Source organism: Leopardus geoffroyi, chromosome B4, assembly GCF_018350155.1.
Source record: "Leopardus geoffroyi isolate Oge1 chromosome B4, O.geoffroyi_Oge1_pat1.0, whole genome shotgun sequence".
Taxonomy (NCBI): domain Eukaryota; kingdom Metazoa; phylum Chordata; class Mammalia; order Carnivora; family Felidae; genus Leopardus; species Leopardus geoffroyi.
Genome location: NC_059341.1, coordinates 48346048 through 48362360, shown reverse-complemented (window position 1 = coordinate 48362360; position 16313 = coordinate 48346048). Strand labels below are relative to the sequence as shown.

At 38.1% G+C, this 16313-nt stretch overlaps 1 protein-coding gene across 1 annotated transcript; it reads left to right on the top strand.

Moving 5' to 3' along the window:
• Positions 1–12: 12 nt before the first annotated feature.
• On the top strand, positions 13–15923 carry WBP11 (WW domain binding protein 11). The gene is made up of 12 exons (XM_045465960.1): positions 13–92; positions 1943–2073; positions 2565–2596; positions 3435–3528; positions 6418–6614; positions 7899–8032; positions 8244–8443; positions 9103–9294; positions 11540–11641; positions 12064–12357; positions 13325–13507; positions 14910–15923. The coding sequence occupies exons 2-12, from the start codon at positions 2010–2012 to the stop codon at positions 15341–15343; spliced, it is 1926 nt and encodes a 641-aa protein (XP_045321916.1). The 5' UTR covers positions 13–92; positions 1943–2009; the 3' UTR covers positions 15344–15923.
• Positions 15924–16313: the final 390 nt, after the last annotated feature.

Sequence of the window (16313 nt, the reverse complement as noted above, 5' to 3'; positions counted from 1 at the left end):
CCGGGAGGCAGAGGTGAAGGCCCCTACGAGGTAAAAGAGGCCAAGAATCGTCCCATCCCCGCTTCCTTCAGTCCCAGGAACCCAGCAGAAGTGTGAGTGTGCAGGATTGTTCCACTCCGTTCCTTCATCTCTCCCGACCCTTCTCCGGGCCCGCGCGTTTGCCTCGGGGACACCAGGCCCGTCAGCTCCGCTCTTCCTCTCCGCGGTTGGGTCTCCCGGGTCGCGGACCGGGGGATCTTCGAGCCAAGGGCGGTGCGGCTTCCAGCGTTTCAGCAGCTGTTCACCCGTCAGTTAGCGCCACCTCCTGCCTGTGCTCCTTGACCGGCAGCTTTAGATTTGACGTCTTCTTGTACCTCGAGTCAGGGTCAACCGTCGCTATGGTTTCGGCAGTTGCTGCTGCTGTTGCTTCCCTTGGTAAACTGGGCTCCGTCCCACTGCTGCCTCTTCGGTTAAATTTAGTTTCCCCACGGTTTTGTGGCCCGGTTTCCCTGTCGTTTCTGCTTTTAAACCAAAAGTAGTTCGTGCAGACTAAGGCTCCATGGTCTTCTGTAGAAATCCTCTGTAATTAGTATCTGTTCTTTGTTTCAGTTGCGGGAGAGGAAGGTCAAAACAGGAGCCTGAGGGTAATTGAGAAAACAGCAAAAAAGATACAAGTCATCAAAGATTAGGGGAGCCTATATTTCTACTAATGTTGCTTGTTCCCACCTCCTTTCTCCCCGACTCCCAGTTTTTTCTGTGAAGGAAATCCTGCGCAGGGTGAATTAGTTGCCACTGGAAAAGCTTTGAAGCATTTAGCAGAAATCAAGGCATTTGAACACTTGCTGAAAGAGGCATTAACTAGTGAACTTTTCTTGACAAAATCTTCATACGAGGAAGAAGGGGAGGTATAATTACTTGTATAGGCTACTAAAAATTTTATCTCATGATCTTCCCTTTCCCACCCTTTAAAAGTCTACTTTCAGGGGTGCCTGGGTGGCTCAGTCGGTTAAGAGTCCGACTCCGGCTCAGGTCACGATCTCACGGTTTGAGGGTTTGAACCCCGCGTAGGGCTCTGTGCTGACAGCCTGGAACCTGCTTCGGATTCTGTGTCTCCCTCTCTCTGCCCCTCCCCTGCTTGCGCTCTCTCTCTCTCTCTCTCTCTCTCTCTCTCTCTCTCTCTCTCTCAAAAAGAAAGAAATGTGTAAAAAAAAAAATTTTAAAAGATAAATAAAAGTCTACTTTCAAAAGAAAGTAAATTTGTCAACTTTATTATTGGGAAGGGTGAGCATTAAAGTTAAACCTTAATTGGAACAAGAGAAAGAAGTAATATAATAATGTCTCAGATTAGTAAAAATCTTGACTTGCAAAATATTTTCTCTCAAGCACGATCATCCCTTTCAGTTATCTTAAAAAGCACAAATCAGGAATCAAGTGGGTACTAGTAAAAATGTGTGTCTTGACATTCTTGGACACTCCTTCATATAATACTTTTCATTTTTAATATTTGCACCTTTAGTTATGTTTTAAGCTCTTGAGAGTCAAGAATTCTATCTGAATTAGAATGAAATCTGAATTAAATAGCCTTAAATTAATGAGTTTTTATTATCTTAAAGACGTTGGGAATACATGACAAGAAAAACCATGGAGAGAGACAAGAGTGAGCTATCTGTTTTTTTGAACTCACATTATTACCACCATTCTCTTTTGATTCCCCTTTCACCCTAAATAGAAACCAAGGGTGTAGGAAAAGATCTAATGGTTTTTCGTAGGCATGATTTGTCCCCATATTGTCAAAGCATATTCTGATTCTTTTCAGTTGACAGAGTCGGTCTGTTGTGATCCATTTTAAAAAGTTAATAATCAAAGGAATGTTTCTTTTCAAGAGATTGTAGAAGTTTTGTAACATAAAATGGAAGACACTTTGTAAATAGAGGAAAAATAAGCTATTTCTTTGTCTTTGCAGGTTTTTGGGTTTTTGTTTTTTTTTTTTTTTTTTTTTTATGAACAAGTAAATCATACAAGTTGTCAACATGGGACGGAGATCTACATCATCCACCAAGAGTGGAAAATTTATGAACCCTACAGACCAAGCCCGTAAGTGTCCATTAGTATGGAATGATAAAGAAGAGGAGTGATAAAATTGCAAACATTAGAGAATCTATTATGCCTTAGTTATAAAACCAGCTATGGTAGGAGTCAGTTGTATGAAGTTACCCAGTGTTCTTGGGAGTACATGATGAAAACTTTAAACATGCAAAAAAATTAGTACGCATATTTTTTTTTAAGTTTATTTATTTATTTTGAGAGTGTGTGCATGATCGGGGGAAAGGGCAGAGAGAGTGACCTCTTTTTCTTTCAGATTCATAGTTACTTTTTAAGAAGCTTAAAACAAAAACTTCTCAGGACATTTTTGGTTGACATAATTAAAGGGTGCTGTTGGCATCTAATGGGTAGAGCCCACAAATGCTCCTAAATATTCTGGAGTGCATAGGACAACCTCCCACAATAAGAATTAATCTGTATTAAGTTGGAGAAAATGTTAGTGTTCAAGATTTGAAAGTTTTATGTTTTCTCTGTCTCTAAAGGAAAAGAAGCCCGGAAGAGAGAATTAAAGAAGGTACGATTTCAGAAGCATCCTGTGAGGCATAGTGATGTTTGGCACATCTTAATATTTGGGATTAGTGGATTTCAGAACAACATTTACAGTTTTTTGTCAGGAAAAATACTTCATACTGCTTCTAACAAACCATAAAATTACTAAGCCAAAATACCATATTTGGAAACAGAACTGAAAAAACTTTGCAGTTAAGCTCATGAGGAGTTATTGTAACATTGTCTATTTGATTATCTTTCCCAGTGAGTTAAATATCTTTGAAAGGAATTTCTTTTTGCTATTAAGGCATATTGCTCTGTTAAAAGCTACTGAATTAGTGAATGGAAATAAATATGGTTCTAAATAGTTTTGTGGGTTCCTTTTTTTCATTTTGTAGCTGTCGAGTTTGTGGCAAAGTGTTTCCCAGAATAAAAAAGTACTTACTTTTTAGTATCATGCCTTAACACATTGAGAGAATGCAGATTTTTAATAGCTTTTAATGGGGTTTTCTTAGTTCATTGTTCAGTAGCAAATCTGCAAAACTTTTCTCTAATATATAGTTTTAGAATTAAGCTTAAAAAAACTAAGATTTTTTTAAGTAATTGCTAAAGACCTTACAAAATTGAAGGAAATACTTGCCTAAGAAAGCACACATAGTAATGGTCATTTATCTTTTTGTCTAAAGTTGAAATATTTGAGAGCAAAAAATTACATAGCTTTGGTTGTGGTGGTTGAAACAAGATCAGAAACTGAGGAGAAGTTTGGCTTCATTTCAAAGAGATTCAGATTCTTGATGCAAATGGAAATAAAAACTCATATGGGTGTCCAGTTTCCTGACATAGTGCTCTTTTGTTTCTCTAAGAACAAAAAACAGCGCATGATGGTACGAGCTGCAGTTTTAAAGATGAAGGATCCCAAACAGATTATCCGAGACATGGAGAAATTGGATGAAATGGGTAAGAATTTATAAAAGGCTAGATTTCATAGCAGGTATGACAGTCTTATACATGGAGGCAGGCAAGCAGGTAATGAGAGCAGCACAGGCATGAGTAAAACAAAAGCATGATGACATTTGACAGTTAGGCTTAGTTTTAGTATCAGGAAGACTAAAATGGAGGGATAGGGAGTGATTTGCACACTGAAGATCTTACCTAGTGTAAGATGAATCCCATTTATTTAGCTTGCACTAATTGTTATTGAAGTAATGAAAGCCTGTTTTGACCAGTTCAAAAATGAAAGCCTGTTTTTTCTAGACAAGACTGAATTCTGGAGGTTTTTGTTTGTTTGGGTTTTTAATTTTGGCAACTACAACGTACATCTAAGTATTACCCCACCATGAATTTATCAGTTTCCCATTTTTCCCAATGAGAAGATCAGACACTTGACCCACTTAGTAAGGTGGTAGAAGTCATCAAATACTTAAAATCTAATTTTATAGAATATCGTATTAGGATTTCTCCCTTTTTTCACATTTCTTTGAGTGATTTTACTCAGTTTCTTCATATGTATCTTCAGTGTCACAAGTTTTTTTATAACTGGAATCATACAAATAACTTGTTATCTTTCCTTGAATCAAAGTTGCTTGAGAATTGTCTGTGTGATGCTACCATTGGAAATTTTATCCCAACCCACAAAGATCCATTCAGAACATGGGATTTTTTATTTTTCTGCCTCCTTTACCTTTTTTTAATTTAATTTTTATTTTTTTTAATTTACATCCAAGTTAGCATATAGTGCATTAATGAGTTTAGGAGTAGAAGCCAGTGAGTCATCCCTCTGTGTATAACACCCAGTGCTCATCCCAACAAGTGTCCTCCTTTATGCCCCTTGCCCATTTAGCCCATCGCCCCACCTACACCCCATCCAGCAACCCTCCATTTGTTCTCAGTATTTAAGAGTCTCTTATGTTTTGTCCCCCTCCCTATTTTTGTGTGATTTTTGCTTCCCTTCATCTGTTTTGTATCATAAATTCCACATGTGAGTGAAGTCATAGGATATTTGTCTTTCTCTGATTTCACGTAGCATAATACACTCTGGTTCCATCCACGTTACTGCAGATGGCAAGGTTTCATTCTTTTTGATTGCCGAGTAATACTCCATTGTATGTGTATATCACATCTTTATCCATTTATTTGTTCATGGACATTTGCTTCTACCTTTTTCTTTTAATTGCATAATGAAATGATTTTTCCAAGTTTTGTTAGCAAAGGTTCCCAGTTTTAGTGGTTTGCCAAAAATCAGATAGTAAGCAAAAGAGGTACAGTGGGTCTCAACAACGCATTAAATGAATTTTTGAAATCCAGTTATGTGGGATTATGGTATGAGAAGTTTTGTTAAATAATGTGGCAAATCTTGTGCATTTAGCTGGGGCAAGAGTTCTGGGTCAGATTGCGTGATCCCAGATGTTTCCCAGTTCATGTGTAACTGATCCCACTTGTTGCCTCTGCGTTAAATATTACTATGGACAATTGCTGTCCCTGAGATGTCAAGACATTACCTATTAACATGACTTCAATGATTTTTGTGGTTTTAAAGGAGATAATCGTCACAATTGAGGTTTATTGACTTCTTATCTTGCTATTTACCAATTTTTTTCCAGATGTTATTTAACCCTTGCAACAGCTTTTGGGTAGGTGTGTTCCACCTGTTTTATGAGTGAGGAAACTCAGGCACATACTTTACTCAAGGTTGTGCTGTTAGGAAGTGGCAAGCTGGGATTAAAACTCAGGCATTCAACACTTGTATTAATCACACTAAGAATAGTGTGTGATGTAAGACTGTATCTTCCAAATAAATCACCAAGGTTAATAGGATTTAGGGAAGAAGATAATTAAACTTGCTATCTGTAAAAAAAGAAGGGAACACTGTTGATCAGGGCTCTAATTACAATTCATAAAACTTAACACAGTTTATAAAACTCAGTATAAACTAGTTTAGGCAGAAAAAATATGTACATTGACTCCCATAGTTGGTAAATCCCAGAGGGAAGCTCTCATGTGTCTGTCTGGTCTACTCTCTTGTTAAGGATGGAAGGTGAAATATGTGTGTGTGGAATTAGTGGGACACAAGGTCACAGCTTTAGGTTTATTTTATCCCTCCTGTGAGGGATCCACATTTAAAATCTCCACATCCACATTTAAAATCTCAGAGAAGTATCTAGTTTCAGTTTGGATCATGTGCCATTTGATCTCTGAGTCAGTCACTGGCAGGGGGAGTGGAGGGAGGCAGGTATAATTGACCAGGCAAGCCATTATCTTGTGCTGATAATCCCTCTTGGGGCAGAAGACTTGAAATGAAGCCCTCTGTTGAATACATGGAAAGAGAAAGGATTGTATGGTAACTAGACACCAGTCCACTATAAAAATAATTAAGTGGTGAGGTAGACACTACTGGATATTTTATTTGTGATCCCATTAAGTCATCAGACTTTGTTGTAAAGTAGTTGATGTCCCCATTTTCCAGATGAAGAAGTTAAAGATCATAGAATTCAAGTAAAGTGCCCAGGATCTCAGAATTAAAGGACAGAGTCAGGTCTGACTGAAGCCTCACTATATAGCAAGTTGTTAGCATAAGGGAATGAAAATCGATTTTTATTACAGTGATGATGAAATCAATTAGGTGCTGTTTTTATAAAAGAAAGTAAAATTAATGGCTATCTTAAAAGGGTGGAATTTCAACAAATGTCTGTTGCACTTTATAGTAAATTTTAGAAGTAATATACCTGGTCTAGGTCCCTTTTAAAAGTTTTAGCATATAGGGAGATTATATTAAATTATATAGTTAGTTGATAACCTAAATGAAACAAGTTTTTGTGTTTAATTTGAATATCTACTCTTTTCTCTCAGAGTTTAACCCAGTGCAGCAACCACAGTTAAATGAGAAGGTGCTGAAAGACAAGCGTAAAAAGCTGCGTGAAACCTTTGAACGTATTCTACGACTCTATGAAAAAGAGAATCCGGATATTTACAAAGAATTGAGAAAGCTAGAAGTAGAATATGAACAGAAGAGGGCTCAACTTAGCCAATATTTTGATGCTGTCAAGGTAATCAAGTTTCTTTTAGAGAAACTAAAATGTTTTTAGATTTGCTCTTAAAATTGACAGTGTGAGAATTGGTCATATTCTTCCTCTTGACAATTTTTTTTTTTTTTAATGTTTATTTATTCTTGGGAGAGAGAGCACAAGCCAGGGAGGGGCAGAGAGAGAGAGGGAGACAAACAATCCAAAGCAGGCTCCAGGTTCTGAGCTGTCAGCACAGAGCCGGGTGTGGGACTCGAACTCACGAACCATGAGATCATGACCTGAGCTGAAGTCAGGCACTTAACCGACTGAATCACCCAGGTGCCCCTTGGCAATTTCTTGTCAAACTAAACATACACCTTCTCCATGAGCCAGCAAATCTAATGCTACATATTTACACAAGAGAAATTAATCCATTTGCCAACACAGTAATAGCCAAAAACTGGAAATAGCCCACATGTCCGTTAATAGGATAATGGATAAACAAACTAGTATATTTATAAAATTGAATGTACTCAGCAATAAAGAATGACCTACTGATACTCAAAACCACATGGGATAAAAAAATTTTTTCATGGGTATGTGTCAAAACATGTTGAACTTCTTTCATAGTTATTCCATTTGTATGACATTCTAGAATAGGCAAAACTAATCTGTGGATGAAAAAATTTGTAACAGTGGTTGCTATGGGATATTGTTAGGGATCGACAGGAATATGAACTATATGCATTTGTCAAAACAGAATTTATACATTTCACTGTGAATTTTGTTTCAAAAATGTAAAAAAAAAAAATGATATAGTCGTTATAAAGTAGGTAGTATCGGTCCTGCTTTATAGATAAGGAAACTAAAGTAACTTTGCTTAGTCACACAGCTAGTGTGTGGCAGAAATTCAATGAAGGCAGACTAACTTTAGAAACCCAAGCTCTTCCACGGGTTATATGCTATTTCTAAGTTAATTAGTAAGTGCTATTTATCATCCAGAACATTTAAAAGGGTGGCTTTGGTGCTAGATACTTTTAATAGTTGGATTTCCATAAACAGCTATTTCAAACCATAACCCAAAAGGATAAGTTGATGATAGGAGGGAGAAGAGCAGCAGAGGTTGTCTCTTTTAGAGGTGATAAGGATTTTTTTTCCATTCATTGACAGGTTTTGGAAATATTGACAAATATTGGTATTGATATTTTTTTCCTGATACTTATGTTAAGTGGAAAGCAAATCCAGTTTATGAAGCAGCAGGTGGTTAATTTTTAGTGTTGAGTTTGTGGCTTGCTCTTATCATACCATTGAAAAATTTTGTTTCAGAATGCTCAGCACGTGGAAGTGGAGAGTATTCCCTTGCCAGATATGCCGCATGCTCCTTCCAACATTCTGATCCAGGACATTCCACTTCCTGGTGCCCAGCCACCCTCCATCCTTAAAAAGACCTCAGCCTATGGGTAAGGAAGCGGTAGCATCATCAGATAGCATTTATTAAAAGTACCTTTTGACTATCCAGTGCCAAAATTATTGTAGTGGAAATGAAAGGCAATGTGAATGTAAGTGGTGCCCCGCCTGATTAAATGTGAAGAAATCCCTTAAAAATGTTTGAAGAGAGGAAATAAATATCTTCTCATTATTAACGTGGTAACTGTAAAATTTTCTTCATAGACCTCCAACGCGGGCAGTTTCTATACTTCCTCTCCTCGGTCATGGTGTTCCACGTTTGCCCCCTGGCAGAAAACCTCCTGGTCCTCCCCCTGGCCCACCACCTCCTCAAGTCTTGCAAATGTATGGCCGTAAAGTGGGCTTTGCTCTAGATCTTCCCCCTCGTAGGCGGGATGAAGACATGTTGTATAGTCCGGAACTTGGTAAGGAGTGACTGTTTCTTTTGCTTTTAACAACCTTTCTACCGTCATTTTTTAAGCTGGCCCTGTTTAACATCTTGTTTACCATCCTCAGAACTTGGAAAATGAATGAGGATTCCATGTACATACTAACAGATGGATAAGTCATAGAATTTCCTTAAGTAAAAGCATCATACATAAGGAAGCATAGAAATGTTTATTGTGTTTTAAAATAGGCTCTATTAAGAGATGTCACCTTCTTACTAACAATCCCTTAAGATTCAGATACTTGTTTCCTTTTCAGTTTTATTGCCATCAGACTAGAACATAGTTTTATATGTTCTCTATATAAACAAATATCTTGTATATGTGTGTGCATCCAAGTTTCCACATATAGAATTTGTTTTCAAATTTAAACCTTTTAAAAAATACCTTACGTTATCAAAAAGGTTTTAAAACTGTTACCATATGGAAATATTGTTAGATGGTATGAACAGCTCATATCATATACAGAATCTTTCTGGTTCATATACAGAACGAGAATCTGTAGGTTCATATACAGAACCTACAGAAACAGGTAGGTCATTCTGAGTTAAATAATAGTTTTCTGTGCTCTGAGACCCCGTGTGTATGTGGAGGATCCAATAGTAATACTTGTTTCCTGCTCCCTCCTACTTTGTCAGCTCAACGGGGTCATGACGACGATGTTTCCAGCACCAGTGAAGATGATGGGTATCCTGAGGACATGGATCAAGATAAGCATGATGACAGTACTGATGACAGCGACACTGACAGATCAGATGGAGAAAGTGAAGGGGATGAGTTTGTGCACCGTGATGATAATGAAAGAGACAACAATGAAGAAAAAAAGTCAGGTATGTGCTGATGAAAGGTCCATGGTATTGATCAGTAAATACACAAGACAAAGGTCTTGATTTATTAATACATTTGTAAAAATAATTGTGAATATCTTGAAAGGAAGGATCATAGCTCCATTCATCTTTATATCTCAATCTTAAAAGTTCTTGACACATACTAAGTACTTGGTGGATGTTTGTGATGGAAAAATAAATTAAGCAGTGTATGTAATAAAGAAGCCTATGTAATAAAGTCCACTTGGGGAGAAGAATAACTATTTCAACAGCGTGAGGATGTACTTTTATGGGGATGTGTAGGAAAAAAGGAGAATAAGCACACAACCATACTGAGAAAGCCATATTCACATTGTTGGTTTGTTTGTTTTTTAATAAGTCTGTTTAAATAACTTAAATTTTCTGTGTTCGTTGTGTCTTCACATGAACCAGACCACAATTATAATTCAGGTACACTTGCAAGTGAGTCATGATGTAATGGAAACATCCAAAATGTAGGTTATGTGTCCATTTGATTATTACAAAATCGGACTGAGTTACGTGTACTTTTAAAAAGTAGTAATGATATTCATCAAGAAAATGTTAAGCATCATGATAGAAACTGAGCAGTGCAAAATGTATAATAATCTCTCACACTTCTGTAGTCTTGCAGTTTCTTTTAAAATTGTTTTTGTAACCTACAATACCATATTTATGTGTTAGTAATACTACTGATGTATTTATAATGACAGATCTTTCCTCTGATATTTCATAAAAATCATGGTTGCAAACCAAAAAACTTGGTTAAAGGGGTGTATAGAGCTGGTAACGAAAAGTTATGGTGGACTTACATAGGAGCTAGCGCTCAAAAATAGCAAGTCCTTAGAGCCACAGCAGCTCCATTTTTCTCTGGCATTGTGTGATCCTTTGCCTCATTTTTCCCTTTTCCTGCCACCTTTTGTTACTCATACATACTCATCAGTGTACATGTGCTGAAAGTGGCTATCCTAACTGATTTGACATTCATCTAATATTTGTTCATTTTGTACTGTATGCAAGGAATTTTCCTAGACAAAGGATACAAAGTGAACACAACTAAAGCCCTGCCCACATGGAACTTTGTAAATGTTTACCAACAAAGATTACTTCCAATGTTGTACCCTTTGGCAACATGTTTAATAGCGTCTAGTAGATAGCTTGATTTATCAGGTTAAAAAGGTCCCTTCTAGTCCTACTTTGCTAAGAGTTTTTGTAATAAATATTTTTAAGCATCTGTTGGGATGTTGTTATGGTTTTTAAGTTGTTTAATGTAATGAACTATACTCATGGCTTTTCTAATGTTAAACCTCACCTTGCATTTCTGGGACCAACCCTACATGTTTATGATGTATTTTTCTTTTAAAACACTGTTAGATTCTGTTTGGTTATACAGGTGGGTATAACAACACCAGGGTTAGGAGCACCGCCCCTGTGTGCAATCAGAATATCCGTGCATAACTTTTGGTTCCCCCAAAACTAAATAGCCTAGTGCTGACCGGAAGTTTTACCAATAACACAAACCATTGATGAACACACATTTTGTCTGTTGCGTGTATTATATACTACAGTCATGCAATAAAGTAGGCTAGAGGAAAGAAAATAGTGTTAATAATTCATAAGGAAAGTACAGTTACAGTACTGTACTATATCACAAAAAAATCATGCATAAGTGGACCCACTCAATTCAAACCCATGTTGTTCGAGGGTCAACTGTATTTTATAATAGGTTAGTTTTGGTATCAGGGTTGTGCTGGCTTCATGAGTTCTGGATTGCATTCCATCTTTTCCTGTGCCCTTTTACAGGAAATTTCTGTAACTCCCACATTTGCCTGAAGTTCCTTGTAAAAATTATTTGGGCCAGGTTAAAAAAAGATTTTTAACTACCACTTCAATTTTATAAATTCTGGTCTTATCTCTTCTCTGGCCAATTTTTGTAATTTATATTTTTAGAGAGAACTGTCTCTTATCAGGGTTTTCAGTTTTACAGGCATAAAGATATTGATGGTATTCTTCAAGTTTTTAAAATTGATGGATTTGAAATCACAATTGCATATGTTTACCACCAGTGGGCACTTCTTCTATTACCTTTTATACGGCTCTTTCAGCACTTAACTTCTGCCAAATAGTGGGCAGCCATCATAGCTGGTGCTTTATAGCATTATAGAGTAAGCATTTACTGAATTTTGTTGTTCCTGATCTACCCCATTCTCTCCCTCCCCTGGCCCCTAAGGTCTGAGTGTAAGATTTGCAGATATGCCTGGAAAATCAAGGAAGAAAAAGAAGAACATGAAGGAGCTGACTCCTCTTCAAGCCATGATGCTTCGAATGGCAGGTAAAACTGGGAAAGAGGCGTGAAATCACCTTTTGGATATTTCCTCCTGCTAGTTCCTTTACGTATGGTTTCCCATTTCGTGTCTCAGCAACCCTAAAGTAAATAATAAATCCTGTTTTACAAAAGTTAGGTTTGGAGACATTAAGGTAAGCTGTCCAGAGTTGCCCAGCTAGTAAGTTGTTACACTGGCATTTAGATCCAGGTCGGTCTTGTTCAAAAGCCTGGGCTTATTTCCCTCTGCTCCACTAACATAGATGAGTGGAATACGGTTTGATTCTTCCACATCTAAGTATTTTACTGAAGAAGACTATTGAGATAATTGTAAGAAAGCACTGAATTGAGCATGTGTCTTCAGGCATCACTTTTTTGCAGACTGTAAAAAATGAATCAGTCCCATTTACCTGGTTTAAAATTTCCTTTAGGTCAGGAAATCCCAGAGGAGGGACGAGAAGTAGAAGAATTTTCAGAGGATGATGATGAAGATGATTCTGATGATTCTGAAGCGGAAAAGCAATCACAGAAACAGCATAAAGAGGAATCTCTTTCTGATGGCACATCTGCTGCCTCTTCACAGCAGCAAGCTCCCCCACAGTCTGTTCCTCCTTCTCAGATACAAGCACCTCCCATGCCAGGACCACCTCCTCTTGGACCACCCCCTGCTCCACCTTTACGGCCACCTGGACCACCTACTGGCCTTCCTCCTGGACCACCTCCAGGTAAATTAGCACTTCGGTATTGTGAAAAATAATTAACATCTCTCTGTGATTAGAATGATGAAGTCATTTCAAAAATATACATCATTAGTGCTGATGTTTTCTTTTCTCCTGATACCCTAAGAGAGAGGATAAGTGCGATTTATTCCTACAGCACTGTTTGCAATTCATAGTACTTACGACAGCCGTCTTTTTCTCCAAAGGTCTTCTTTTTTCAGGGTTCTTTACTTCTGACGTTCGCAGGCAGAAACTGGAATACAAAACTGGGGGTTTCTTTAGTACTGCTTTTTAATATGACAGGTTGGCCGAATTCTAAATTGATTGCTAGTGAGATCAGGGCACAGTAAATACTATCAAGTATCCTTCTTTGGTTGGGAATTGTTGGATGTCAGTCTTCAGAGATAAAAGCGATCAGTATTAATGTAGTTTGGCATACCAGTATAAGAAGTTTATTTAAAATGCGAACTTCTTGGCCATTTATGATTTTATAGTTCTTCATCCTGCAGTTGGCCAGTTAAGTTTTTTCACTTGAGTTTATCCTTTTCCAATTGGTGGTGCAAAAGCAAATTACCTATCTTACGCCCTTTTCAGTGGTCCTTGTCAATATCTTATTGTGTTTCAGGGGAATTCTTAAAGCACCCTGCTCTGTATTCCATTTTCAGCTTTATTTTGGAAATTTAAGAATTCTTCTCATCTTTGTACAATGTCTAGCCCAGCAGAGCTGTGATTATGTTTTTTTTCAGTGCTGGGATATAAAGAGAAATGGTCCATGACAAAATTACTACCCTATCTGGTGCTCAGATATTTGTTGAATGAATTCAGTTTCCACATATGTTTTGATCAGTTTTTGAAGTTACCTGATTTCAAGTTAAAATGATAAGTCAGACCACATCGGAGTTACCTTTATACCACAGTTACCTACTTCATATGTTATTTGTCTTACACTAATTTGCCATTTTTCTGTTTACAGGAGCTCCTCCATTCCTGAGACCACCTGGAATGCCAGGGCTCCGAGGGCCTTTACCCCGACTTTTACCTCCAGGCCCACCCCCAGGCCGGCCCCCTGGTCCTCCCCCAGGTCCACCTCCAGGTCTGCCTCCTGGCCCTCCTCCTCGGGGACCCCCACCAAGGCTACCTCCCCCTGCGCCTCCAGGTAAAGCTTTTGATTTATACTACAAAAATTTGACTACCACATACTTCGTCCTGCTCTAAGACATACTGTCACATTTCGATATCCTGAAGTCAAGGGTTATTCTAAAATGTTTTTAAATCGCTTTTGGCGTAGGTTGAAGTTGAGTTTTTCCAAAGGGTATTTGCATTGGATTCTGTCTCGTATGAGCAATTTTTCCCAGCCAAAGACCACCTTGGATTAAATTCTCCATTTGAGTAGGGTGTTTTGCACAGACAGGGACAGGCAACGCTTCTAATTGTGAAGTCATTCCATTTATTTACATGAGTATGAATTTAAAGTTTAAAATTATAAGGCAGATTCCCCTCCTCTCTTAACCGGTATCAGTGTGAAATATGCAGATTTCCTTGCACTCTTAGTTTGTGTGGTATGTGTATTTCTAGTTTATTACATTGACTCCTGGTTTAATGTGAAAGCCTCCTTTTAAGCTCCCCGGATTCTCAGTGGTATCTGGAATAATTATGAGTCTGTATAAGTAATAGCATCTTAGGTACTTTAATATAAACTTGGTACTTTATATTCGCTCTTAAAAGTGGTGTTTGAAGAAAAATAATCTGGAGGTTCTGGGTAAATGACAGTGGTATGTCTGAACCATCAAAAGGACACGAATTCTTTTCCAGTGGTGGTGACATACTGTGATTAGTTACGTTCTCTCATTCCAAGGTTAGAATTACATTTCCTGCCCATGGGGCTACTTTTTTCAGGGGAGGAATGGTGTGGAAATCAGTAAATAATGCATGAGAATGAAACCCCCAACCTTGGCCTTGATAGTATCTGCATTACACAGCTAGTATAGTGTCTTGGGCTGTCAGATTTGAAATTTGACAAAGGTGACATCCTACTTGAAACCAGTTGGTGTTGTCAACTTTACAGATTAAAATAGTACATTACTCTGAGAGGAAGAAAACATAAGTACAGGGACACAGACTGAAAGTGAATACAATTTCCTGGGGCGCCTGGGTGGCTCAGTCGGTTAAGCGGCCGACTTCGGCTCAGGTCATGATCTCGCGGTCTGTGAGTTCGAGACCCGCGTCGGGCTCTGTGCTGACCGCTCAGAGCCTGGAGCCTGTTTCAGATTCTGTGTCTCCCTCTCTCTCTGACCCTCCCCCGTTCATGCTCTGTCTCTGTCTCAAAAATAAATAAACGTTAAAAAAAAAAAAAATTAAAAAAAAAAAGGAAAGTGAATACAATTTCATGATAAAATATTCCTTCCTATCAAAAAGTATTCCTGAGTTTCAAAAGCAAGCAGTATGATTTTAGCTTATTTTTTCTAAATTGCCCATTTTTTAAAAATTGTCAACCTATGTTTTTAATGGTTAAAATGGCTTCACGTAGTATTCATCGGCCCGTTTTCGCCTTCATTTAGGTATCCCTCCACCCCGTCCTGGCATGATGCGCCCACCTTTGGTGCCTCCACTTGGACCTGCCCCACCTGGGCTTTTCCCACCAGCTCCCTTGCCGAACCCGGGGGTTCTAAGTGCTCCACCCAACTTGATTCAGCGACCCAAGGCGGATGATACAAGCGCAGCCACCATTGAGAAGAAAGCCACCGCAACCATCAGTGCCAAGCCACAGATCACCAACCCCAAGGCAGAGATTACTCGATTCGTGCCCACTGCGTTGAGGGTACGTCGGGAGAATAAAGGGGCCGCTGCTGCTCCCCAAAGAAAGTCAGAGGATGATTCTGCTGTGCCTCTTGCCAAAGCAGCCCCCAAATCTGGTCCATCTGTCCCGGTCTCAGTGCAAACTAAGGATGATGTTTATGAAGCTTTCATGAAAGAAATGGAAGGGCTACTGTGACAGCTTTTAATGCCAGAACAGGTTTCTGTTCACATGAGTGGTTCGTGGGGAAAGAGGCTCTTACTAAACTTAGTGAAAGAGCTGCTTTCACTGTCAGGGTATTTTTAAATTTCAGTTCAAGGAATATCCTAAAATTTAGCCTTGTTCAGAATTTGTTGCATATAAGACAGAGTTATTTCATTCAGAATAGATTGGTTATTGAAGCCGTGCTGCTAACATCCATTCCCTTCATACCACCATTTTCATCCCGTTTGTTCCCCTTCTCCAGTTCTTTGGAAACGTGATCGGGGGATCTTTGTTACTTATTTGTTATGATTCTCTTCTTGTGTGCTGTGGGCACTGGAGTAGAGATTTCTGAAAAACAGTTTATTTTACCCCATCTTGCCTTTTGTGTTTGAGTTATTTTAATATTTTCCTGTAAATATTTTGTAATATTTTAGTGAAATGGATCGCAATGTCATTTCCTAATACAAAGCAAGATATGTGGGAAGAAATTGTACAATTCTTTGATTAAAATTATTTCCCACTGACCTAAACTTTGAGTGTTTCATGGAATAAATAAATAAATGTTCTACACCAAAACATCCTCTGTGTTACTGGTAATATATAAATATGATATCTGTGTTATGGGCAGAAAAGAAACCAGTATTTAAAACTTGGGTTTTAAGGAACTACCGTAGCTGGTACACAATGAAACTCTGATTGAAGATATGGTTAAAACTAAGTTTTAAATTTTAAGGGATCAAGAAAAGAGGATTACTTTCTTTCAGAATTATCTTATTGGCTTTGGAGAAATTGAGAGGTTATTAATTGTGTGGAAGATGAGTCTTCTCAAAGATTATTTGCTTTCCCAGAGCTTTGTGAGCTGACACTAATTGATGATAAAAAGCTTTGAAACCATTTCTAAATCATTAGATAGCCAGATAAGGTTACTTCTTTTACTTTATTGCATTGTCAGTTGTATAAGCTT

Excerpts from the sequence above, each read along its gene's own strand:
- WBP11 (XM_045465960.1), top strand. The coding sequence starts at position 2,010 with ATGGGACGGAGATCTACATCATCCACCAAGAGTGGAAAATTTATGAAC. Across the intron at positions 2,597-3,434 it reads GGAAGAGAGAATTAAAGAAG|AACAAAAAACAGCGCATGAT; the intron begins GTACGATTTCAG and ends TGTTTCTCTAAG. Across the intron at positions 8,444-9,102 it reads GTTGTATAGTCCGGAACTTG|CTCAACGGGGTCATGACGAC; the intron begins GTAAGGAGTGAC and ends CTACTTTGTCAG.